Raw genomic sequence first — 26,215 nt, 5'->3', positions numbered from 1 at the left:
AAACTGAAAATCGAGAAGAAAATTATCGACAATTTTCAAAAATTTTTTGAAACTTCTGTTAATCTGAGTTTGTATTTTTGTAACAAAAAAACTAAACTTATATGCCTATAAAATTTTATTATTTTATAAAATAATTTATAAATATGTCGAAGAAAATCAATTACAAGGGAAAAAAAGAAATATGGTCGTGGACCAAGAAATATCAGTACAAGATTCAACTCGCTAATTGGAATCGTCGACAAATTGTACCAACTATGGGGGAAGGAAGGGGATACAATGTCATTCCATTAAAACGTAATGGGATCCCATGCAAATCATTTTAATGTTGAGGGTACCTTCGAATTACGTCAATTTCCTGGCCGGAGAATCGACGTAATAACCGTGACACAGTTACCATTGAGACTTTTGTAGGTTATGTTGGAGAGCGCAAAACGAAAAACCGGAAAGTGACGCGTTCAGGCCGTCGAACTAACGTGATTCCATTTTAAGAACAAAGTGCAATTGAACATAACATTTCAGGGTCGTCGATTTATATTCTCACGTGTTAGGTTAACGATCTCTCGACTAGTATATATTTCTATATGTGTGTACGAATCGATATCTTTTAACGTTGGCAATAGATAAGTAACGAGTCTGTATCAATACATAGAAGATGATTCAGAATTTAAAAAAATTAATGGTTTTTTATTTTACCTACAATGTATACATATGAAAGATTATGTTAATTATTATTAGTATTAATATTTTTATATTCGTAAAAAAATTTTTATAATTGTAACGTGAAACGGGAAATTCAAAAATTATTGAGAAATATTAAAAATAAAATTATTCCCCATATGAATAACTTGAAACTTTTATGTAGGTTCAATTTCAATATTCATATTAATTTCATTTTAATAAAATGTTTTTCAAGCAATTATAAAAATATCAAATCTTTTAAATAAAATCATTGATTTCTTATAATCAAGAATAATCTAGAAAAAAGGCAGCTCAATTTAATTATTTGCATATAGATTCTCTGCGCATAGATTCTAAGTTACCTATAATTATAACGCAAATTCATCTATAATTAAATTTAGCAATATATTCTCTTGCATACATCTAACCTAATTTACTACATTCAGTAAGATCAAAAATTAATCTGAAAATAAATCTAAAGAGCAATACATATTTTATTTTAAAATTTATATTTTTACCTAATTCAATTAGACCAAAAATTAATCTGAAAATGAATCTAAAAAGCAATATATATCTTATTTTAAAAATTTATATTCTAATTTGCTACTTCAATTAGACTAAGAATTAATTTAAAAATAAATCTTAAGAGCAATATACATCTTGTTTTAAAATTTATAATCAATAATGTCAAAAATTATTTTATTATATATATAGTGGTATTGAGTAATGTTTCTGAGTCGATTCACCATCACTATTTCAATTAAGTGTGTTCGCAATATGCTTGTCGATGAACAAACCTAAGTGCACAAACTGTTCATTGGTCAGTAGCTTCGTGATCTTTGAAAGCAGTGTACAGTAGTCAGTGTGAGGATGTTTCTCTATGTGTCCGTTTAGTTCAATACAGTTCACGAAATTCATTTGTTTCGTAGTAGTTTTCGTTAGTGTGTTTATAACCTAAGTTTGGTTACATCAGTGTTATATCCTTAAATTTACTATTTTCTCTAACAATCGCTATATTCATATGTTTCATGTAGAAAATCGTTTGACAAAAATTTAATTTATTTTTATTTATTATATTTATCGGTTTATTGTAAAAGTTATTTTCTATATTAATATTTGTAGAATATTAATACCTTTGTTATGAAATAATAAATTTGCTATAAATTTTCTTTAAGGATTGATAGATTCGTTAATTAAAGTGCTAAAAATTTTGGTAAAGATTTTAATTGATTTTTACATGTAAAGTTGATTATACATTCATGGGTCACAGATCATTAGTTTCGTTGATATTTCTTCAGCTTGCTTAATTTTTAATTCTCTATAGATTTAACATTAGAATCAATTAAAATGATTGATTTCGAATTTATTGTATTTATCATCATTAAAAATATGCTATTGCTTTTGTCAAATTTTGGTTTTAATTTGAGTGGAAAAATTATTTTAATTCTAATATTTTTTATATAATATATATTATAATATATATAATTATAATGAATTTAATAATAAATATTTGGACTAATGATCTGATCTTAGTAAGTAATCATAAATGATCAGTAGATTTTTGCAATAGAAAATGAATGTTTTATGATGATTCGTACATATATTTATATATCTATTTTAAACTGAATGATTTAATAGAACAACTATGAAAATTCTTCGTGATTCAAAATTCGAAGAATGTTTACGATTATAATAAATTCAATAGTATTTAATTATTAAATTATTTTTAATTTAGTCAACTTAGTGATCAGTAATAATGAAATTATATAATTTTAATGAATAATGAAAATTAATTAATAATTAATAATGAAAATTATATAATTTTGAATCTATTGATATAAATCGATTTTAATACTTACGTAGATTAAAAACAGTTATTAGATTAATAATCACAATTGTCGTAAATATAAATGTATTTACTTTTCTAAGATTTAGATTAGATTTAAACCAAATTTCCATTTAATTAATTATTCTATATAACATTTTTGTAACTTTCCAATAATTCGATTCGAGTCAGTGTCGTCGCTTTAGCTTCTTTTCCTGTCAGTGATACGGAAGCAAGATTGGGATATTGCATTTCCAGTCGGTAATTGGATGACATTCGTACAGGAAAGGCAAAACCGAGAATTCCAGCATAACATTCCTTTTCAATATATATAACAAAATCTAATGAGATTGACTTACGGTTCTAAGAAAAATCGTAAAAATTGAATCGCAAGGTTGATTGTGAGAGTGATTCGTTATGAAATAGCACATAGTATGAAGGAATATGGATGACTAGATTTCACATAAAAATTACGTAAACCGCGTGTCACCGTTTCTTTTTTTTTTTTACTGCTAGTTGTCAAGTTATATAACTACAATAGTTTTTGATCAATTTTTGAACGATTCAATGGATTCATTCTTTTTCATTTCTTTTCCATTTGTCGATCGAGTGGCCTTTATTCTTTATACATTTGAAATATTGTTTTGTAATCGATGTGATATATATTTGTTTAATTACTTCCTAAAAAGAAATTATTTTAAATTAGAAAGAAATTTTCTTTTTTGTTTATTTAAAATTTCTTAAAATCTATTTTTGATTCTTTAATAAATTTATAATATATATAATTGATAAGTGTTAAAAAAATAAATATAATTAATAATTTTAAATATTTTATAATTTATATATTTAATAATTTTATATATTTTAAAAACAATTTTTCATTATTTTAAAATTTTCAATTTTATTTATATAATAATAATTATCCAATCGGTAGAATTTATAGAATTATTGTTTAAAATTTTATTTACAACTTCGTTTTATCGTGAAATAATGATTAATTTTTCTTTTCAAATATGACTCATTTATACGTAACTTGAATTCTTTGTTCTTCGCTTAACATTGTATTTATTACGATACATAACTATTAATAAACATTATTATTTGATATTTTTCATATATGTAAATTCCAAGATATTACTTATATATATATATTTTTTTATGCACCAGTGAATCAATCAATCTATATATTAGATTTTATATTTTTTTAACAGTGTTAAAATTGTATTCTTAAAATATAAGAAAATAAATATAAAATATAGCTTTAGTATTCTGAACAGACTTTCAATGAATTCTCATCTTTCTGAAAATTATTTGAATTCTTAAGCGTAATATAAGTGTCTTACGTTGGATGTCTGATTCTACTTATTACTTCAATAATTAAGAATGATGAGATGAAAGAATAAAATATCTTAAATGATGAGCTTCAATTTATATCTCTCTTCATATTATATCATTATCCACAATTTAACAACATAATATATAATACATTGTATATAATATATTTAAAACAAGGTTAAAAAAATTATTAGATTCTAATTAGATTCTATATTATTAAATAATTCATTAGAAATAATTAATAAATAACCTAATGAAAGAATTATATTAAATTATTATATGATAAGACAACAATGTGACAAAAAAAACAATTATGCACTAAACAGTTGATTAATTGACACTGTATTACATAAAAAATAATTTTAATTTAAAATTTTTTTATATACTTGCATGTTTATTTTCACAAGATAAAGAAATTATTATGCCAGAAAAAATTCTTAAAGAATAAATGCAATTCGAGTGATTCGAATTTAATTGAAGTTTTTCTCGATTTATCTGGTACAGATCCATTTTAACTCATCGCTGTAACTGAACAACACTTCATTCTGTTGACATGAATGCTGCAGTTATTTTCAGTTTCGTGATTGTTTTTTTATACATCTCATCATTTTTTATCCTTTTTTTTTCTCTTCTTAATATACTCTTTTATCGAGTATACGTTTGCGAGAATTTTATTCTTTTTTCATTCTTTTCTTTTTTTCTTCCTTTTTTTTTTCGTATTTATATTTATTTCCAAAACATATTATTCTCCAAAAAATTACTATTTACTCTTTGAAAATGAATAAAACAATAAAAATGAAAGAAAGTGTTACATTTTATTCGTAATATTAGAACATAATATTCAGTACATGTTTTATTGATTTGTGTACATTTTACGTACGACGCAATTTTCTTATTTTTTATTTTTATCTTACATTTTTTTCTATTACTCTCGTATATTTCTATAAATTTCATTTTAATAATAAATTTTCATTAAAATATTTATTATAATATTTTAAGAGATAGCGCTGTGTTGTTCAGTGCTGAATTTCATCACCATAACCTATCATAATGTAATCAAAAACGCGGTTAACAGGTAGACTATCAATTATTGTCAAAATTAAAATATTTTTAAAAATGATAAGCGTCAATTTGTTGTTATATAGATTAAGAATAATAATAAATAATTTGCTGTAATAATAAAACTTGAAAGTGATTTGGAAAATATTAATTGTAACAACATTGTGACATCGTATAAAAAAAGATGCTTCGTCGCAACCAGAAAGCATTACTCTACTGTCAACTGTTTGGACTTTCAGAGGAGGACGAATCACAGATTTTCGTGAAGTTCTTTAAATTTCACAAATGTTATGACCTAATACCGACCAGTGCCAAATTGGTCGTTTTCGATACGCATCTCCTCGTTAAAAAGGCCTTCTTTGCTCTCGTTTATAATGGTAAGTTAAAATTTAATTCAATTGTAATATATTTTAATGCTATTGTTTTATTTCATTGATCAATTTCAATTACTATTAATTTCAATAATAATAAAAAAAATTTATGTTTGATTTTATTTTTAGGTGTGAGAGCTGCACCATTATGGGACAGTGCAAGACAAGAATTTGTTGGAATGCTAACAATAACAGATTTTATAAAAATCTTACAGATGTACTATACTAGTCCATCTGTAACAATGGATGAATTAGAAGAACATGAATTAGATACATGGAGAAGTAAATATTTTTCTTTGATAAAATCTTATAAATTTTAGATTTAATAATATATTTAATAAGTATCAAAATATAATTGGTTAATTTTAATATTTTAGAAGTGTTAAAAGATCAAGTTCATCCATTAGTGAGCATTGGTCCAGATGCATCTTTGTATGAAGCTATTAAAACTCTAATTCAAAATAGAATTCATCGTTTGCCTGTGATAGATCCAGATACTGGAAATGTTCTCTATATCTTGACACACAAACGAATTCTTAGGTTCCTCTTCCTTTATGTAAGTATGAGATAATAATAAGAAAAATGCTGTATATAATATACTAATATATTAATATATTATATTATTGTAATAGATACACGAGTTACCAAAACCATCTTTCACAAATAAAACATTGAGAGAATTGAGGATAGGTACATTTGAAAATATAGAAACAGCAACAGAAGAAACTAGCATAATTTTAGCATTAAAGAAATTTGTTGAAAGGAGAGTTTCTGCATTACCAATTATTGATACTGAAGGAAAATTGGTTAATATATATTCAAAATTTGATGTTATTGTAAGTGAATTTTATAAATCTTAATTAATACATTTTAATGAAATCATTTACAATATTTTAAATTTATATTTTTATAGAACTTAGCTGCAGAAAAAACGTATAACAATTTAGATGTATCATTGAGAGAAGCAAATGAACACCGTAATGAATGGTTTGAAGGAGTTCAAAGTTGTAAATTAGATGAAACCCTATTTACTATTATGGAGAGAATTGTTAGAGCAGAGGTATAGTTTTTATTTTTTGTAAAAAAATAATATATATAAACTTTTTATTAGTTATTTTTTTTAATATAACATACTTTTTATTGGTTATTTTTCATAATAATTTGATATAATTATATGTAAATATATACTGGCTATTATATACAATTATAATTTTATACATTAACAAATAAGTAAAATATATAAAAATATTGCAGGTTCATAGGTTAGTAGTGGTTGATGATGATGATAAAGTGATCGGTATAATTTCTCTATCTGACTTACTCTTCTACCTCGTTCTTAGGCCTTGTGGTAAGAATATATTTTAACTTATGTATATTTTTAAAGTAAAAGTACATAAGAAACAATAAATAAACGTCATATTTAGGTGAAGATGGCAGTAGCAATAAAGATAGTTCTATATCGTTAAGAGCACAGGATTCTATATCAAAAGCTCCAAGTTCTGTGCAATCAGAAGCTTCAATTCCTGATGGTGAAACAGAAGCTGAACAAGATACAGCTGAAGTGAACCAATCTGAAGAAGCACCTGCAACACCTAGTCCACCGCTGAGTCCTGTAGCATCAGATATTTCTGAACCTCAGTCAACTTTAGTAAATCAATCTCAAGAATCAGCATGGAGAGAAGTAACCGTATCGGGAGGAGATTGAGGCAATGTAATCTTAATATGCTATCAAGCATGATATAATGAATCGACTTACTTTAAAATTGAACTTTATAGAGTAATAAGCAATGTTCGACTAAGTTTATTTTTCGTTTGTTCTTGATGCTTGTGTGTTCAAAGCTTAAGAACTTACGTAAAATGTGAAATGTTGTTTTTTGCTCGTTAAATCAATTTACGTCACAAAATTAATTGTTATTTGAAATAATGAAATCGCACTGAATGTGAGAATAACGAAATGAATTTTACTGGACGCGACAAACGATAATGCGATGCTCCATATATATATATATATAATAATTGATAAGCTTAATTTTTTATGGTACAAATGCTACTCAGCATAGACGTTCGAGCTTCTTGCCAGGAACGATTGCTACGCCATTATTTACTCAGGGTATAATATTCTATACACCCTTTCTTCAATCGTATACTGGGAATGTTTCAATAGAACTTTTAAAATAGTGGTTTCTTGCATCCTTTAGATTTATAATATTGCTATGCTCCTTCTTATACTGAAATCTTTGTATTTTATTTCAGATCAAAAATTATGAGGTAATTTACTTTATTTACATCAAATAGTGTAGAAAAATGTCCAAATGACATGATAAAGTAGCCCTATATCAAAGAGTGCTCCATAATTCATGAATATGGACCTCGTTTTTACAGAGGCCTTCCACGCTTTTCCTGACAGGAACGAAATACTACAGTGTTAAGCAAATATCTAAATATGTATATCCTGTATGCTTATCTATAAAAAAAGTAGCTTCTTTGTCCGTGAATTATCACGTTAGATGTCTGAATACTAGAAACTGATGTGCATAATAAACGATTTTGTTTTAAACAATTGCACAGCATGTGATATTTTACAAAAAAATAAAAAAAGGAAAAAACATGGTGCTTTTGATTTTGCATTAACAGCTGACTCTGATATAGCAAACAAATGGAAGTAGTATGCATACAATGAATAATAATAAAATATGTATAATAGAAAAAAATATTCGAAATTAATTGTATTATTATGTAATTTCTATATCAGCTTCATGAAATATTTCAGTACAGGAAAGCAATACTTATATAAAATCAAATTACTATCTATTGTTGAATTTATAGATTATTATTTCATGTATCTTTTTTAAAAAGTAATGTTTACAAGACAAAAATTACATTATTAAATATTAAAGGGCCTATAAAAATGAATGATAACAATTCTACACTTAATATGCGCTGCCATTATTATACTGATTGTTTTAATTAATGTTTTACGTATATAACAATATTTGCAGCACATTCTTCAAGTTTCATACTTTCAAAATGATAATTAATAATTACGAACACATCAAGTTGATTTTAGATTTGTGTGTACATATAATTTTATTTAGTAGTATTTCTTTTAAATATTCCTATGTTTGTATTTGTTTTACAAGAAATTTTTATAAATAAATTATTCATAAATTTTCATTTGAGAAAGAAAATGGAAATATAAGCAAATGTAAAAAATTTTTATATAATTTTTGACTAAATTCTCTATGTTATTATTGACGAAAATATAATTGATATCATGAAGAATATAATGGATGAAAAGTTTTGTAATTACATTTTATATTATTGCTAATTTTCATATGTAGTCAAATTATAATTAATTAAAAGAAATTATTTTAAAAATTGAAAAAATCAATCCTTATAAATATTTATAAAGCTAATAATATCACATATAAATTATAAACAAGCACCAATGTTGAATTATATTTAAAAATTAAGTAAAATATGATTTTCACTAATTTTCAACATTGTATATGATTAAATAAGAAATTATAAAATGAATGGCAGAAAGCATTCCTGTACAAACGATTTATTAAGCTGAAAACTGTTTCATTTTGAAACAGATTTCATTCTACGCTTATTATACAAAAAAAGAGATGGAATTATAAATTATACAGATCTTGGAATGTTACATCTATGCGAAAATTTGTATATATAAATGGCCTCTGTGTCAGGGATATATTTCCCTTTTTGGCACAAAGTTCCATTTTGTTTATAGAAATATGGATGAATATCACCTATTTGAATCTTGAAGGGGACAGTGCCTGTAATTTAGTAAAAGTTATTCCTAGATTACATTTATGGGGATAAGAATAAATATTCCATTTCAAACGAGAACGGAGTCAGGATAAAGAAAATTTACGTTAGTATTAATTAACAAGAGGCGTAGTGGACAATGATTTTTGTACAGCTGAAAGGATTATAGCCGAATAAGGTTTAGTGTGCTGTAGCTGCGAATATATTGTTTCCTTTTAGTACAAAATACGTTTCAACTTTACAAGTTGTCACGTTCATTTTTTCTAGTTTTTAGACGTAAAAAGATCTACAGTAGCCTATATTGCAGCGCAACCGATTTCAATATTATTATTGCAAACAAAGGCACAAGTTAATATAATTACAAGTTAACAGAAAATAAACATTATTAGTGATTAAAAACCATTGAAGTCGGTGTACGCTGCATTCGTGAACCAAAACAATATATAGACAAGGTATTAAGAATAAATTGTACAATAAAGAATTAATCGAATAATTAGGCAGTACATTTAGTCGCGTCTCAGTACTGTATATCCAGGGCAAAAGCTATTAGCGCATTATTCATGTCCCTTGTACATGTAAGGTACAAATGAAAAAAAAGAAACGAATTGCTGAGTGACAAAATACATCGTAAATGAAACATTTTACTTCAGTGTTTGTAATGTTTTCTATGCCTTATTCCCTTAAATATCGTGAGATTTGCTTTAAATTTATTTAATATAAATAACATTTTTTATCATTTATAAAAACAGACTTATATATAAAAATATAAGAAAGTTTTCTTTGTTATATGAGATCTAAATGTTAAATGATCATTCACATGATAATTAATTATCAATATTTTACTTATGATTATGTTGATTTTAATGTTTTTATTTTTTTTATCTTGGACAATTTTTCTGCCTTTCCTTTTCTCTTTACTTCAGATTTATGAGAGATCTATATATTGAAAAATAAAATAAAATAATTTATTTTCGTTAATTTGTGTCTTTAATAAATAAAAAATAAAAAGATAAACAAATACATATACTTACAATTGCATTATCTGATAAACCTTTTTTATTAATCTTTTTTCGTTTTTTTTCAATTAATTTTTTATCTTCTGCATTACTAATTACTTGCATTTTTTCAAATAACATATCATATTCTGAATCTGAATACTCTAAATTGGTTTGTATATTTTCTTGTTTCTTTACTTCAAAATTCTCTATATTTTTATTATACTTTTGTGTACTTTGTTCATTAATTTCGTTATTTTTTGAAAATGAGAAATCTGAACGTAATACCATACATGATATTTTTGATGTTAAATATATCTGCAATAAAGAATAAAATTATATATTGAATTACATTTTAATACATTATTCTTTTGATATTAAAATAAATTGTACCTTTTTTAATAATTGTTTTGTATTAATATGGTGTATTCGTAAATATCTATCTAAACTAACACTAATAATATAAGGTTCAACTGTACTACAAGCTATTCCAGTTACACCTCCAACAAATCCTTTATATGTATTTAATACTTTAGCTGGTTTTCTTAGGTCCACGAGATTCATTTTACCTTTACCTGTACCTACTATAATTTGTCTGCAATTAAATGAAAACATTTTATATTCATATTAAAAAAAAGATTATTACATTTTTTACATGCATTTCATATATATACTTCTGTTGTGGTACTACACTTAAAGTCGTTAACATTTCATCTTTCATTTCTATATTTATAATTGGTCTTCTTTGCACTTTTGGATCATATAAACGTACCTTAAAAAATTTTTTTTATAAAATATATATAGTTAACTAATTTTATAATGAAATTGTGTATTAATTAGAATCTTACATGTCCATATCTACCAACAGTAACAATTTGTTCTGTATGAGGAAGAAAATCTATATCAGAAATCCAAATAGGAACTCTTAATTGTAACCAATCATGAGCTACATTTTTTTCTAGAAATATTCGAGTTTTTCTTTCTATATCAAATAATTTTAATTCATGTTCTTGACCTCCAGTTGCTATTACATGTTTATTTATTTTCGAATGACGCATTTTATCTAAATTTTCACCAGCTCTTATTATAAACCCATCTTCTTCTTTAAATCTCCATAATTTTACTTCTCCTGATTTAACAGCAGTTAGAATTGCTCTGTGGATAAAATATTACATTAAAATTAAGTAATATATTATTTCAGAAATATTTATTTGAAATATTACTCACTCATCATATCGAGATATGCCAGTTATTTTTCCTGTTCCAATATTGCAAAAAAAAGAACATGTAAATGTTGAACATCCCGAGTCATAAACTTTTACACTATAAAAAAAAATTATAATGTTTCTAATTATATATAATAGATAAATTACATTATATATAACCTTCTAATATCTTTTACTCCACAGCCAATTAAAATTTCTCTTTCATCATCATCGCCCCAAGACATTGATGTAACTTCATCATTATCTGTTATGGAAATCAAATTTTGTATATTTTCTATCAAATATTCTTCTTTTTCTATTTTTACACCTATCAACAAAATACATAATTAAATGATTATTATTAAATTATCAAAAATATAAAAGAAAAAATATTTTATAGTTAATTGTTATATAGTACTTTATTAAACTAACCTAACTAAAAAACAATATTAATACAATATTAATAATAATACTTTACCTTTGAAAATTCCAGATTTACCACCAACATAAACGTTAAAATTATCTTTTACACTCATTTTGAGAAAAATAAATTACAAATAATAAGAATTTATATTTATATTTACATTAAAAGTTAACCATGTGACGAAACTATTATAGACTATAGATTAAGTACAAAATAAATCAATCAACAATACATATTTAAAATGGAATTTCTCTTACAGTCAGTGTTCGATATTTTTATAATTTGAAAGATTTAAGTGTAAAAATTATATTCAATTCATTCATAACAGTTGATAAAGTAAAAGGATTTTAAAAATAATTATATATATAATATATATATATCTTTTTTTCATAAAACTAATTCCTATGTACTATATGTTTCATATAATTATCAAATAATTATCAAATATCAGAATTATTACACATATTGTTTTGCAGAACAAATATAAACAAAGAAATAAATAATAAGAGAATAATAATGGAAAAAGGAGATAGAATAAAAATTAAAGAATTTTTAAAGCGCGAATAAAACTAACAAAAAAAGACAGAATAATAAGAGGAAGATAGAAATAGAATAAGATTTAACATCTCTTGAATATTTTTAGAAAAATTAATATTTATTAAATTTTAAATGTGAATTTAAAATTGTTTTTGTAGTATTCAAAAGATGGCGTTAATAATCAATTCCTATCTTATCTTTATTTTTTTCATTGCTATTTGCTTTCATGTCTATATGTCTATATGTGTTTCGTTTGCAATACTTAGAGATGTTTTTTATCTTATTTTTATCCTATTATTTTTTTTTTGTTGATTATATTTGTTCTATAAAATTTATACACTCAAAAGATGACTCCGATATTTGATTAACACAAAAGTATATTATGAATATTATGAAAAATATTAAATTTAGAAATTTGAAAATATATACATATTTAAATTTTTTATGCATATTTACGAAAAAATTAATAATATCAAAATATAGTATCTTTGAAATATTTAGTACTAATATTTAATAAAAAAAAACTTCTTATATTGTAAAAAATAAGTATATAAAAAGTAAATATTTCTGAAATTAAAACAATTGTTGAAAAAACAATTCAAAATTCAAAAAAGTGATAAATTATTTGATAAATAAATATTTCATAGATAAACATATAAAATTTAATGAAAATTTTTGTTTTTGGAAATTTTAAATAACTTCACATGAAATTATATTATATTTTGATATAAAATTTTATATTTCATGCAATTGTTATAATTTAGTTATTTAGAAATAGATTTAAATAGATATAATAGAAATATTAATAATATAATTTAAATATTTTTAATTGGATTTTGAAAATAATTTTATTAATTAATGTATGATAATTATAATAAAATTTATACTAATAATAATAATACAGAAAAGAGTAATGATATTAACAACAGTAATGATATTAACGTAAAACATAAAACATAAAACAATTTACAGATATTATTTATATAACATAAATATTATTTTCATGATAAAATATTTTCGTTTTTCATTTTTTATATTTTTTTATATTGCTTTTATTTTATTATTTATATAGTTTATTTTATATTCAATCATCTATTTTACAATATAAAAAGTATTATTAAAACGAATATACAACTAATGTTAGAAGCAATTTGAAATGCATTATTTCTTTTTATAGTTGAATTTATCCAATCTAAATATAAATCTAATCGACAATATACACCAGGTGAATTAGGACGAGCACAACCTTTACCCCATGATATTATACCTATTTGCACTCCTTTGCATAATAATGGACCACCACTATCACCCTATAATATTTTTCAATCATAAGTACAACATTTAAATACAAAATAAAATTAATCATAAATTACAATACAAACTTGACATGCATCTTTTCCACCTTTTAGCACACCTGCACATAAATGTAATTTAGGATGTACTCCTTCAACGGGACACTTTTCGTGCGGTATTAACGGAAGATGGACATGACGAAGATAAGTACCCGTTCCTTTCTAAACAAAATTTATTCTCATAATTGAAATGATAAAAAATCAATTTAAAAGACAATTTTTATAAATTATATATACATACATCTTTTTTATATTCTTTATATAAAATATTCTTATTACCGTATCTCATTAATTCTTTAATATTAACAAGAAAATAATCATGAAAATTACTACGATAAATAATATAACAAATAAACAAAAATTATAAGAAAAAAGATATAATATAAAATACAAAATAATATAAAAATAATAAAATAATAAAATATTATTACATTTCCAGCTCAAAAAGGATTAATTCGCTCCAATTCTAAATTCTCACTGTACATATATATATATATATACTATCTGTTTACTCTGCATTCTTTCACGTAATCTATATCACATTGAAAGCACCATGCTATTCGTTTTCCACGCCCTATACAATCGCAAACTCGAATGGATTGTCTCTATTCTCGTCAATCAATGGAACAATTTTTGCGAATGGCAGTAAATAACTAGATGCGGTTAACTACGTACATTGGATCCAGGAATGTGTCGTCCCCAGCCAACCGCAGTACAGGGATCGGGATACGTTTGGAAAATGTTTGCGTCATAGGCAGCAGGTAGGGTGACGAATTTCACGTACGAGTTAATGTAAAAGGGTTGCGAGAGCTGAATGCAAAAATAAACAGAACAATATAATTGAGAAAATCGATGGAACCATGTTTCGTTTATTTCAAGCTTTTTGCCTGAATTTTATCTCCTCGTGTTATGCTTTTCATTCATTCCTCGTTTAATTCTCTTAATTGAAGCTACATATAAATATAAGAAATAAGAAAGAAACTTGAAGATAAAATTAAAAATCGATTAATTTTATTTATTCCTTCTATTTTCGCGAAAGAATGCTTAAAGCGAAATCCAGGAACAAATGTGAAAATGAAAGATAACTTTTACAAAAATTTACAAAAAGATCTTTTCATTTCTTAATTACATTTATTAACAAATCATTATCATGAATTGTGAAAATTTTGTTTTAAGATTTACATAAAATTTGTTGTTTATTAAATTTAATTTAATATTATTAATTTAATTTAATATAACCTAAATATATCTATCGATTGAATAATATTTATCTAATCTTTTTTTATTCTTAATTCAATTTTCAAATAAAATTTGCATATAAAACAAGTGATATAAAAAAAATTTTTTTAAATCAAAAAGAAATAGAATAAATAAATAAATAAACTATTTACAGAGATTCAGATTTCTTTCTTTTTTCGTGACATTTTTTTATTGAAATTTCAATATATTTCAAAATTCGATTCGAGAAAAAGCATTGCACGAATATACACGCAAAAAGAAAATAAAATAGAAAGAAAAAAAAATTAAATAGTGTTCAGGATTTTTCGTATTAACTTCAATTATATCCCTTCTTTTTTCTGTCTTTTTTTATCTCTTTTTTATTTATTTTATTTTCCACATAGAGTTTATATATACACATAATAGTCACCCTGAACAATCCAATATCGTGATGCATGTTCGAGAAATTAAAATTCCTGTGCGGTAATGTCCTGTCTACCAATTCCATCTGTATAGTACTCCAGCTTGGAAAGTACACGTAAGTGGCTCCGGCAATTACGTAGAATAGGCGTGGATTTTCGGCAGCCCATCTACCTCTGGGTAACGGTCTATATGAACGATTTACATGAATCATTTTCCCGATTACAATTCACAATTTTTATGTAATTCGTCTCTTTTAAAGTTTTTCTTTTTCTTTTTTAACATATATATTTTTTTTCGTAACGCATACACAAGAATTTATGGGCACAAGAATAACAAAACGATTCAATTTAATAGGTTAATCACGGGCGGCCACTGATTCCTTGTTTCCAAAGTGGAGATAAAGCTGAGTTCACGCGAGAAATTAATAAAAACATGTCTCGAATAATTGATGAAAAAAACGAATGAATCGATTACAAAGACAGTGATGATAGGTGATTAATGCATTTACATTGTCACTTTTTACTTCACTTTCCTTTCTTTTTCTTTTTTTCGCTTTTCGTAGCGTTGTTTGTTTTCTTGTTAATTCTCGGTTTAGATTATGTTAAACTTTAATAAGATAACGTCGCTAACCCTTTCACTGCTGTGATCGCTAATATGATTGGTATAGATTATTACGTATGCTGATGTGAAATAGTCTGAATATGATGAAGAAATAAATTTTGAACCTCGTTAGACTGTTAACTAGAAATTAAATTGTAAATTTAAATTATATTTATGTGAGAACAAAAAATACCATTTGCATTTTTTTATATAAATTATTAAATTGATAAATATTTTAAATTATTTTTGTATTAGACACTTTGATGATCAAACTCACATGATTATATATCGCGATATGATCTCGAAAAAGAAAAAAAGAAAGAAAAGAGGGCGCAATAAGAGAAAACAAAAATTAGCGCCATCTATTAAATATCAAAGTATATGTATATATATAGTAATTGTTAATTTATCCAACAATATGATTTCAGTATGAAAATATAATAAATTACAATTAAACTAATGTTATGCATTACGATTAAATTAATATAATTTTTATATTAATTAAGATCATTTTATCAATCGAAAAGAAATATTTCTTAATCGAAATGTTAGCACGAAATCTAGTCAACAGTTTAATCGACAATTTGTTAATTATTTAGTGACGTTTATTCGAATTGTTTTGTCAAATTCGAATATCGATACTCAAATATTTTCTTACTAAAGTTTCGACTGAAATACAGATATTCTATTCTAGATTGCACATTTAGCAATCTAAAGATTAACGATTGCCTTGATTCGATTTGGAATAGTATTTAATGGCAAAATTTATCTCATTATAGCTTGTTCAAAATTAATTGCTTGATCAAGAGGTTATTTATTGCTTGATCAAGAGTCTCGCCGTAAATGACATTTACGCATTATACATATTTTTCGTCTTTCACTTAGTATTCCTTTTCAAATATAATTTGAGAAATTTATTAAATTAACCATCATTCGTTATTTTTCATATAAAGAAAAGAAAGATAAAGAATAATTTATTGCAAATAATAAAAAATGATTTATAAATAAAAAATATTAAAGTAAAATAAAAAAGTAAAATTAAAAAAAAATAAAATTAAAATATATTAAAAAAGATAAAAGAATTATTTAAAAAAAAATTCAACGAAAATATGATAAAAAAATATCTATAAAATAAAAATAAATCTCTAGGATTTTTTTCTTGAAATCTATTCTTTTATCTGATGGAAATATGGCGAGATCAATCATAAATAACCTCGAATCGGTTAATTTTGGACAAGCTATGATATTGCCAAAGTGTCATTATCTGTCACATTCGAAGACTTTAAAAGCATACGTATCTACGATAGCAATGAAAGCGCTACGAGCGAAGATTGCCCTGTGACCGTAAAATGGTAGCATAAAAATACACAAGAAATAGTGAATTCTATTTTTTCTTTTTTTCTTTTTTTTTTTTTATTTGTTTAATCTCTCCCCTCATTTTAAACGATGTTTTATCTATGTAAAATTTTAATAAAAAAATAACTATAGACGTCATTTATCGCGCATTTCATTTCATTGAACTAACTAATCCCTATAAAATCGTTAGCAGGACGCGTACTGAAAGGAAATCGATTCTGTGTGTTCTCGTTTCTATGGTTTGAGACTAACTTTACTGTATATGAGATGCAAGCGTTACCATCGCGTGATTAAAAAATGTTAAAGAAAATGAGCGTTCTTCCTTTTCTAATCGAGAACGTTTAAAAACAAAATTTCATCAATCTTATTTAATATGAAGACTTATTATATGGAAGTTTTAACGTTTTAAAGAGGAAGTTAGAATTATATACTTAATAATTAATTACTTGCTACCTAAGATTGGAACTGTTTTATATTGTTTATATTGGATTGTAACATACGCAATATTTATTTATTATCTTATTTTTATTATTTATATTCTGTAAAGTCTATCCGTTTGTTTTCCTAAATCCTATTTACAGGCAATTATATCGTAAATCGATAATTAATTTTATTATGCATCATCTAGTATCAATGGTTGAACATATATTATATTTCATATTTATACAATATGTATACATATTGTATACATATTTATATATGTATTTCATATTTTATATTTAAACATGATATCTTTGAAATATTTTCAAAGATCATGAATCTTCTTTATTCCATCCGAACCATCGTTGATTTTTTCTAATAAGCTCTAAAAAATAATGCATCAAAATCTATACAAAAAATCTGAACAATACATATGTATATGTTATTAGAATTCTAATTCGATCCCTAGAAATTTTCTTGATTTAATTAATCAGATATTTTTTATTAACGATTAATATATTTTTATCTTAATATTATAAGAAAACCATTTCATATGTTACAATTCAATATCCAAACTCTTGAACACATTTCTTTTCCAGCACAATGAGAACAATTATAAAAAATTTTTATCATCGACTATCCACAATTCCTTTAATACTTTTCCTATAATTGATCAAATGACGTAAAATTAATCGTCCAGTTACTTCCAAAAATTTATATAGAATATTTCTCAGAATAATTAAAGGAGTGTTCAGACAATTAACGTATATCAATATTTCAAATTTTTCAACATTATATCAATATATATCGATATTTCAAGTTTCTCAACATTACATAAAAATCAATATACATATATTGTTAATTTTAATATTACTGAACATTTGTTTAAAAATTTTAAAAATCTTGAAATATTAATAAAACATATTGATTGCCTAAATATTCCATAACCACAATACGTATTTATCGTATTTATCCAAGCACCAATAAGAATTCGTCGAATTACCATTAACAAACTACCGAACATTTCACTAGTATTTTTTCGCTAATCGGTTGGTCACGAGATCCAGTATACATTGATAATACTCTGCTACCATTTTAGGGTTAAGAGCCATAGACTGTATAAATGTCGCAGTCTTAGAACGCACCTGACCATGCAATGAGCGGCTGACAAAACGAATCTTGGTGCTACGTAAGTACCTCCGCAGACATGACTCAAGTGTCGCCGTTGTACCGAGACCTACGAGAAATTGACATTGAAAATTCGGTTTCGTCATCAGCGAATCCTTATATTTTACCGATACAACTAAGATCTTCACGTGGAACACTTTAATCGTTTCCAATTAAATTTGTTATGGTAATGCATGTGAATATTTTCAGAATTAATCAAATAACTTGTGTTACATGTGATTAAAGTAGTTGATTAAATTGTACGTGAGTTATATCCATTAACTTTTAATACATGTAAATAACTAATTTTCATTCAATTTCAGATGCAAAAGACGATTAAAGATGCAAAATATTTTATAAACACATGTACAATGAAATCTGTTGACAAATAAACTAATACTTAATAATATAAATAATTGTTTATTATATTTTTAACCTTAAAAATTGTTTTAATAGATTATCAGTAAATTATTCTTGAAGTTAAATAACTCAAATTTTAATCTAAATACATCTATTTGGATAAATATATGTAGACTAATTTTTTTATCAAACAGATATCTAATATCAATACTTGCTCTTAAATTATTTAACTCTTATTATTTTTATCCTTTATATTTCATGATATTGTGCCTCTTTTGATCAATTCCGTTTATAGGAAACACTTTATACATTTTCTGCTATTTTCTATGAATTCTAGTAAAATAATTTATGAGGAATTATATTTCTTACCATTATTGAGGCGTATTATGTAAGGTTAATTAATAAATTGATTAATTGATAAATTGACATTATCTTGACATTATATATCGCTAACTTCACTTCTTTTATCTTTGTTTCTTGGAAACGATTAGAGTGATTCGCGTATCCGTAGCTTTAGATAATATTTAGGAAACGTCACGGGCGCATTTTACATACGATAAACGGATAGTTTTTTATGTCAGTGATTTCTCCGCCGACTATCCTCACGGCTACTTTCTTCACCGAATTTGTGTCATTGTCGCTCGATGAAACTTCGTTTGTAGTAACAATAAGCGCTTGAAAATAACACATCAATGTGAACAATAACAACATCTTGATCATTTGTCTATAATACCGTCGGTGCTACCGGTGCAAATTCGCTGCTTTTTTTTTTTATGATACAGCCGTCTTTTGTCTTCTTTTTTGCTGTATCCAGAACGGTATCCATAGGGTGATACGATTTTAATTATTTCAAGAATTAAATTATAGAAATTTTTGTTTCTATTGTATATATACTGATTTACAAATTCTGAAATTAAGTAATTTTGATCTATTTTAAATTCTTTGCGATACTTTTTGATAAGTAAATATATTTATAATAAATATTTTGTAGTAAATATTTTTTTGATATCATTAAATTTACAAATTATATTGACTTGCCCGAAAATTAATTGCGATATAATATTTAAAGTTGTCAGAGCTTAAAATGAAATTTTAAATAAAATTAATCAATCAAAATAAAAATCATTTATTATTTATATTATTTTTCTAACGAAATATAAATATTTCATTATTTTAAAAATCTTATTTTCAGATATTTGAACATATGAAACAAAAATATAATTATTACATACAAAAATAAATAAATATAATATTAAATTATACATCATAATTTATTTCCTGACAATTTAATATTTCTTGCATTGAATTGCAAGAAGAAAATTAATTAATTCTAAAAATATATTATCATAGATCAATAATTTCAACGTTCTATTTTAAAAAAGAAAACTATCCAAATCTCTATACATAAAAAAAGAAAAAGAAAAAAGAAAAAGTTTGAATATAAATTATTATTATCATTGCTCTTCGAACCATTTAAATCAGATTTCAGATACATTGTCATCGAATTGAAGTATCTTCATTTAAGGTTAACCTTTCTTTTCAATCGGTTCACTCTGTATATGACTAGGTAAATCGCATTTGTCAGCGTCTCCTATTATATCGGCATTGTGCCACATCTATTGTCAAGCATCTCTCGAAATAATTAAGTAGCCGTGAAGCTCGAAAAGATTAACTCTTTACATTAATTTATAACGCTACGATATGTTGCACGATATGATGAAAGTATCACCTGCTAAAGAACACTCTTTATACCATTATGGATATAATGCTCTTTCTCGTTCATTTGCGCTAGTCGCTCTCTCTCTCTCTCTCTCTCTCTCTCTCTCTCTCATATGTATATGTATGTATGTATCACTTTCACTCCTCTTCTCGTTCTTTCTGCACAAAATGCGTTAAACTGAAAAATAAAAAGAAGAGAAGACAAAAAGGAGAACGGAAGCGTTTTAAAATCGTGCACACGTGGGATGTCCCGGAAAACCGTCGTATACACAATTTTATTGATCGACAATGCAGACTCGACAGTGCGTAGGCAAGGAAATTCTATAATAATACCTTGTTGTTTTTCTACATGATATATAGACATTTATAGGCGTGTATAAAATGCACGCTCGTGACGACAAAATAACCAGACTTATCCCCTTTGAAGGGGATAACTTTTTCATTCTTTCTTTCGCTTTTTTTTCCCTTTTTCGATTAAAAATAGAACTTTTATCATACATGCTCTTAAGGGACAGACCCTACGTGTGCGTACATTTTACCTAATCGGTTATAGACGATTGATTACAACGTGCAATAAAACTGCGTAGAAGTAAAAGCGAAACGAAGAGTTTTAAATAGATATATTGAGAAATTTATATATATTTCTGATATGACGATATAATCGAAAAAATTATCGATAATATTGATAATATTGTTTTATTTCGTATTTATCATAAGGAAAAATGAAATTAAAATAAATTAAATGAAAAATTTATTTTTCAATAAAAATTATACATTATAAATATATAAAAATAAGAAAAAAAAATATAATAATAGATATACATGCAAGTTTATATAATTGTTTATAAAAGTTTATATAATACATATCTACAAAGACATAAGGAACACAGTTTTGGTATTATATTTTTTCAGCATAATGTAAATTAAATTTGTACAAAATTTGTACTTATCTTATATAATTTTATTGCATTAATTGCAAACATATATTATCAATCATCTTGATTGATTTGATATATAAGATAATATACAATTTTATTGCACGATATAACTGAACATATATTTAACATATATTTAATAAATTGATTTTATATTGACTTTTAATAAGTTCCGTGAAAATGAAACGCAATTATTATATTGAAAAATTTTTTTAAAAATTAAATTATCTTTATATTAATATAATAATATATAAATATTATTATATAACGATATTTTTTTGCTTATTATGAAACAAATGATTCAAATAAAAAAATAATGATTGCAAAATAAACGAATAACATTATGATGAATTATATATATATCATTATGCCGATAACAAGGTACAACAGTCTTAATTTCTGATTTGTCAATAGAATTTTCCAGTTTCGGACTATAATTTTTGCGTTTGCTAGCACACAACACGCATATATGTATATATGTATATATAATATATATATATATATATGTATATATATAATTTTTTTATATATAAATATCTATTTAAGATATTTAAAAACAAAACGTTCACATGCGCACGTGTACAAAGCTCGTATGTATCATATCTATTTAACTTATTATAATATCTTTTTAGATAATATGTATATGAAATATATTCTTCGTTCTTACTTTCATAAATTAGCATTATGACCAATAATTAGATTATACTAGAACTAGAAATGTAAAAACGTCAAATAATCGATTATAATATTCAATTGATATGCGTGTCGATAAAAAAGCAATTGGAAAGTAGTAACTGTAAGTACTAAGAATAACGTTAGTGTAATAATACAGTAAAGATATTCTCATTTCTTCCTATTAAATTCTCTTTCATTTTTCGAAATAAAAATATCGATTTAAACTTCATATATTTATTAAATGTGTAAATCAATTCAATATCTTTTATATTTACTTCTTTTCTATTTCGAATTCAAATATTTTTAAATAATAGCAAAAATTATTTTGTGAATGAATAATTCAATATTGCTACACGATTCATAACAGTGAATTCATTTACACATCTAATAAACAAAAGATAAGATTAATATTCATTTGAAACAATACCTATACTTTTACACTCCTTAATTTCGAGCAAGAAATTCGATTTACGAATTGACATTCATTATACCGTCTCCGATCATAATAATACACTTATCGAATGAACGTGTGTGTCCATTGAAATGCTCGAGATCTCTTCGAAATCACCTAGAGGTCTCTAGCATCACAATTACCAGTATCGATAAGTACGTAATATACTAAATAGCGATAGATATATAATTCTTTAAACTATGAATAAAAACGGTACTTCATATATATATTTTCACGAATATAATAAATTCTCCTCGAGTGAATAAAGTATTCTATCCGATATGTAGTGTCAACGTATTTAAAAGATCTTAAATCCAGTAAGTATAGAAATATAGAATAATGGTGAACGAGTTAATCTTGCGGTCGATATTATGAGAAGATGAAGAAAAATGCGCCCGTGTGTGTAGCCTATGTATTTTTTTTTTTTTTTGTATTTTCCTTTTTAGAAAAAAATCACTGTTAACCGGCGAATTACTATTTACTACGATATCTTTTCTCTCTTTTTATTTATTTTTTTTTTTGTTTTACTTTTTTTCCTCTATCGTCGTTTCGATGGTCATACTCTTCCAAACTTGTGCGAATCGAAATGACCAGAAAAACGACGAACGGAATTCTCCCTCCGGATTCGACAATATTTTCGCGAAATAGATAACGATCGATACAAGCGACAATCGAAAATAGTTGCACGAAGAAGCCGCGTCTATATGAGTTTATAAAATTTCTGCAAGACAATAAAATCGCTGCCCCCGTGTATTTCGGTATAATCAAGGAAGACATTGTGATTGTTCGTTCATTAATATATATATATATATTTATATATATATATGTATGTATATAATATATATTCCCCCCTTCCCACAAGTTCTCCCTTTTTTTTTCCACTTGTATTTATTCTTCTCCTTGTTTACGTATATTACACATCTTTTTTTTCTTTTTTTCCTGTATTTTTTCTTCTTTCTTTAGTTTCTTTTTTTTTCTTTCGTTTAATTATCCTACAGCAATTGACTTTTATTAAGGAATGATCTTGTGCATCGCGCAGAGTATGCACAGTAACGTAGCTAGAGGCCATCCCCACACGATATTTGGTGCTGAGGATTCGACCATCGACATAATTTTCACTGAAACAATGAATAAAAAGTAGGTCTGACGTTAGAAACGCGAGACTCGAAAATATGAGATATTTAAAGATTTATGTTAATTGAGGAATTTAACATCGAATACGAAATAATGCTATTGAGATGATTTATGGTGATTATTACAGTACAATAGAAAAATATTACAATTTAAAATTAAAGAAAACTTAAAGTTTTTTTTAATAATTTGCTATGTTACATGATTAGAAAAAATTCTAAAAATTAATTTCTTTTCAATGAACAATATAAATATCTATTCCCTGACATATTTTATGGGAAAAAATATAAATAATTTTTAAATATATTTTTTCAATATATCATTATATACCATTATCATATTACAAATAAAAAAATTCATTATTTGTAACTATTATTTTGAAAAATATTTTTAAATAAGTAATTTATTGAAAAATAAACTAATAAAAATTTTTAAAAATCACTAGCATTTATCACTAGTGATGAATATTTTTTAAAAATCACTAGTATAATATTTTTCTCCATTTCCCTATTGCAGATAGATAAGATAAATTCCATTTTTAATCCATTATGAATTATAATGTTAATTTACATCGCATATGATATTCTTAACACATTTAATAATTAAAATAATTGCACGGAATGTTATATTATTGTTATTATAAAATCAAATATAATAGAAATAAAAAAATATTCCTAGAGATTAGATGCAGCTAGATGGCATTGAAGAAGCCATGGATAACTTTCGCAAATGCTATTTCTAATTGGACGTTTTTTCCTGTGATGCAATAGGTCTTCAAACGAGTTAATTAGAACGTCTACTTTTGAGGTTACGCATCTCATTCATTAGTATGCCTTACATGAACGATGGAAAAGGTATTTGAGATGAAAATCTCACGACTATGAGATTAAAGTAGAGAAATGCTTTTTTAATGGAAAAAATGGGTGAGAAATTGTTCGCGTGTACAATTCCCCTTCCCTCGTTTGTAAATCGACCCTAATACTTGCATGTATTGATTCCCATCTAGAAAATATGAATTTCCATTTGAAAAACAAATTTCATTTTTAAAGCAAGCCAATTTTTACGAAACGTGTACGTGTTAAAAAAAAAGAAAATATTGCAAATAAATAAGCCGTGTGCATACGGGCTGAATAGAATTCGAAAATCTGATTGGGAGGCTCACTAAAAATGAGTGTTCGGTAACCGATACACGGCGAAAAAATATGATTTATAAAATACAGATGTTGCAGATATTTATGAGAGAGAAAAATTGTGTATGTAAAAATTGAACTTTAAAAATATATTATACACGATGATCATGTGAAGAGTTCGGAAAATTTATTTTTTAAAAACATTAAAATTCAATTACGTTTAATTACTGTAAAAAAATACTGTAAAAAAATATCGGGAGTTTGTATGGATTTAATTTGAATCAAATGTTTCTAGAACAATTTTACCAAAATTAGATCTATAAAATTAAATTAATTAATGAAGGTTAAAAAATTATGTAAAAATAAAATTTATGAAAAATAAGTAGATATCTATCTGCAAATTGAATTTAATTTTAAATCGTTCTCACGAAGAAATAGAAAAAAAAAATAGAGAATTGAAAAGAAAATAAAAATTATTTTATAAAATCGAGTCAAATAATTACCCATGACTGATTCCTTCTTTATATCGGCATACTGCACTGCGTAATCTGGAATGGTCGAATGACAGCTTATTTCCAAATTACCGTTTTTTCCTGTGTGCAATGCGGAAACCTCTATCACCAGCTTCGCAGTAGCGGACATCAGTTGGTTTTTGTGGTGTGTGTGAGGATAGTGATTTACCAGACTGATATCCACCTAATATAACAGGCAAAAAACATTGTGGTGTTTGGTTAAATTTTTATAAAAAATTTCTCACATCGTGACATAAGAATTAGGTTAGTTTTAACGGATTAATGTTTTGCAGACGAATTTTTATGTTACAGAAGTATTAAAAAAACAAGTGGCATTATTCATAATAAAATTTTCACAAATAATACATATTTTTTTTATGCTTTTTTCCTAATATTTAAATGTTTAATTTATAACTTCATATAAGAAATATCTTTCATCTGTGAAGAATCAGAATCGAAACAAAATGTTAATATTAAAGAAAAACCAAAAACAATAACAAAATTTTTTTATATTATCGAATATAAATGGCCATAAGTTGATGTTA

At 24.9% G+C, this 26,215-nt stretch overlaps 3 protein-coding genes and 2 long non-coding RNA genes across 9 annotated transcripts in view; 2 read left to right on the top strand and 3 right to left on the bottom strand.

Moving 5' to 3' along the window:
- The window catches only part of LOC107999690 (serine-rich adhesin for platelets-like), a 97,900-nt gene extending 88,196 nt beyond the window's left edge, over nucleotides 1-9,704 (top strand). For both annotated transcript variants that reach the window (XM_062076732.1, XM_017059675.2), the window contains exons 10-16: nucleotides 5,137-5,274; nucleotides 5,398-5,550; nucleotides 5,646-5,824; nucleotides 5,901-6,104; nucleotides 6,182-6,328; nucleotides 6,523-6,616; nucleotides 6,693-9,704. In XM_062076732.1, the coding sequence (XP_061932716.1) occupies nucleotides 5,137-5,274; nucleotides 5,398-5,550; nucleotides 5,646-5,824; nucleotides 5,901-6,104; nucleotides 6,182-6,328; nucleotides 6,523-6,616; nucleotides 6,693-6,973 (1,196 nt within the window). In that variant the 3' untranslated portion in view covers nucleotides 6,974-9,704. The remainder of the gene's footprint in view (nucleotides 1-5,136; nucleotides 5,275-5,397; nucleotides 5,551-5,645; nucleotides 5,825-5,900; nucleotides 6,105-6,181; nucleotides 6,329-6,522; nucleotides 6,617-6,692) is intronic.
- LOC133666336 (uncharacterized) lies at nucleotides 2,497-4,411 on the bottom strand. Its single transcript, XR_009830381.1, has 2 exons — nucleotides 4,225-4,411; nucleotides 2,497-3,180 (listed from the first exon to the last, which is right to left on the bottom strand). It is a non-coding gene; the product is annotated as an uncharacterized LOC133666336 (long non-coding RNA).
- On the bottom strand, nucleotides 9,240-12,064 carry LOC107999691 (WD repeat-containing protein 74). 2 transcript variants are annotated; one of them, XM_017059677.3, is made up of 8 exons: nucleotides 11,739-12,064; nucleotides 11,441-11,588; nucleotides 11,283-11,378; nucleotides 10,904-11,210; nucleotides 10,730-10,827; nucleotides 10,449-10,650; nucleotides 10,092-10,373; nucleotides 9,240-9,996 (listed from the first exon to the last, which is right to left on the bottom strand). In XM_017059677.3, exons 1-8 carry the CDS (start codon nucleotides 11,794-11,796, stop codon nucleotides 9,910-9,912), a joined length of 1,278 nt encoding a protein of 425 aa, XP_016915166.1. In that variant the 5' UTR covers nucleotides 11,797-12,064; the 3' UTR covers nucleotides 9,240-9,909. The 2 variants fall into 2 exon arrangements, with proteins under 2 accessions (XP_016915166.1, XP_016915165.1); XM_017059676.3 differs by having other exon boundaries at nucleotides 10,715-10,827; nucleotides 11,739-12,033.
- Nucleotides 12,065-13,043: 979 nt separating this feature from the next.
- LOC107999717 (haptoglobin) overlaps nucleotides 13,044-26,215 on the bottom strand; it is a 33,074-nt gene continuing 19,902 nt past the window's right edge. The window contains exons 5-9 of one of the 3 annotated variants that reach the window (XM_017059716.3): nucleotides 25,662-25,854; nucleotides 18,736-18,827; nucleotides 14,249-14,383; nucleotides 13,604-13,735; nucleotides 13,044-13,531 (exon numbers count right to left, since the gene is read on the bottom strand). In XM_017059716.3, coding sequence (XP_016915205.1) covers nucleotides 13,319-13,531; nucleotides 13,604-13,735; nucleotides 14,249-14,383; nucleotides 18,736-18,827; nucleotides 25,662-25,854 — 765 coding nt within the window. In that variant the 3' untranslated portion in view covers nucleotides 13,044-13,318. The remainder of the gene's footprint in view (nucleotides 13,532-13,603; nucleotides 13,736-14,248; nucleotides 14,384-18,735; nucleotides 18,828-25,661; nucleotides 25,855-26,215) is intronic. The other 2 variants (XM_062076731.1, XM_062076730.1) reach the window with 2 other exon arrangements.
- LOC133666328 (uncharacterized) lies at nucleotides 18,821-19,170 on the top strand. The gene is made up of 2 exons (XR_009830369.1): nucleotides 18,821-19,021; nucleotides 19,081-19,170. It is a non-coding gene; the product is annotated as an uncharacterized LOC133666328 (long non-coding RNA).

The sequence above is a fragment of the Apis cerana genome, linkage group LG6 (genome assembly GCF_029169275.1).
Source record: "Apis cerana isolate GH-2021 linkage group LG6, AcerK_1.0, whole genome shotgun sequence".
In the NCBI taxonomy this organism is placed as follows: Eukaryota; Metazoa; Arthropoda; class Insecta; order Hymenoptera; family Apidae; genus Apis; species Apis cerana.
This window is presented reverse-complemented; position numbering and strand designations above follow the sequence as displayed.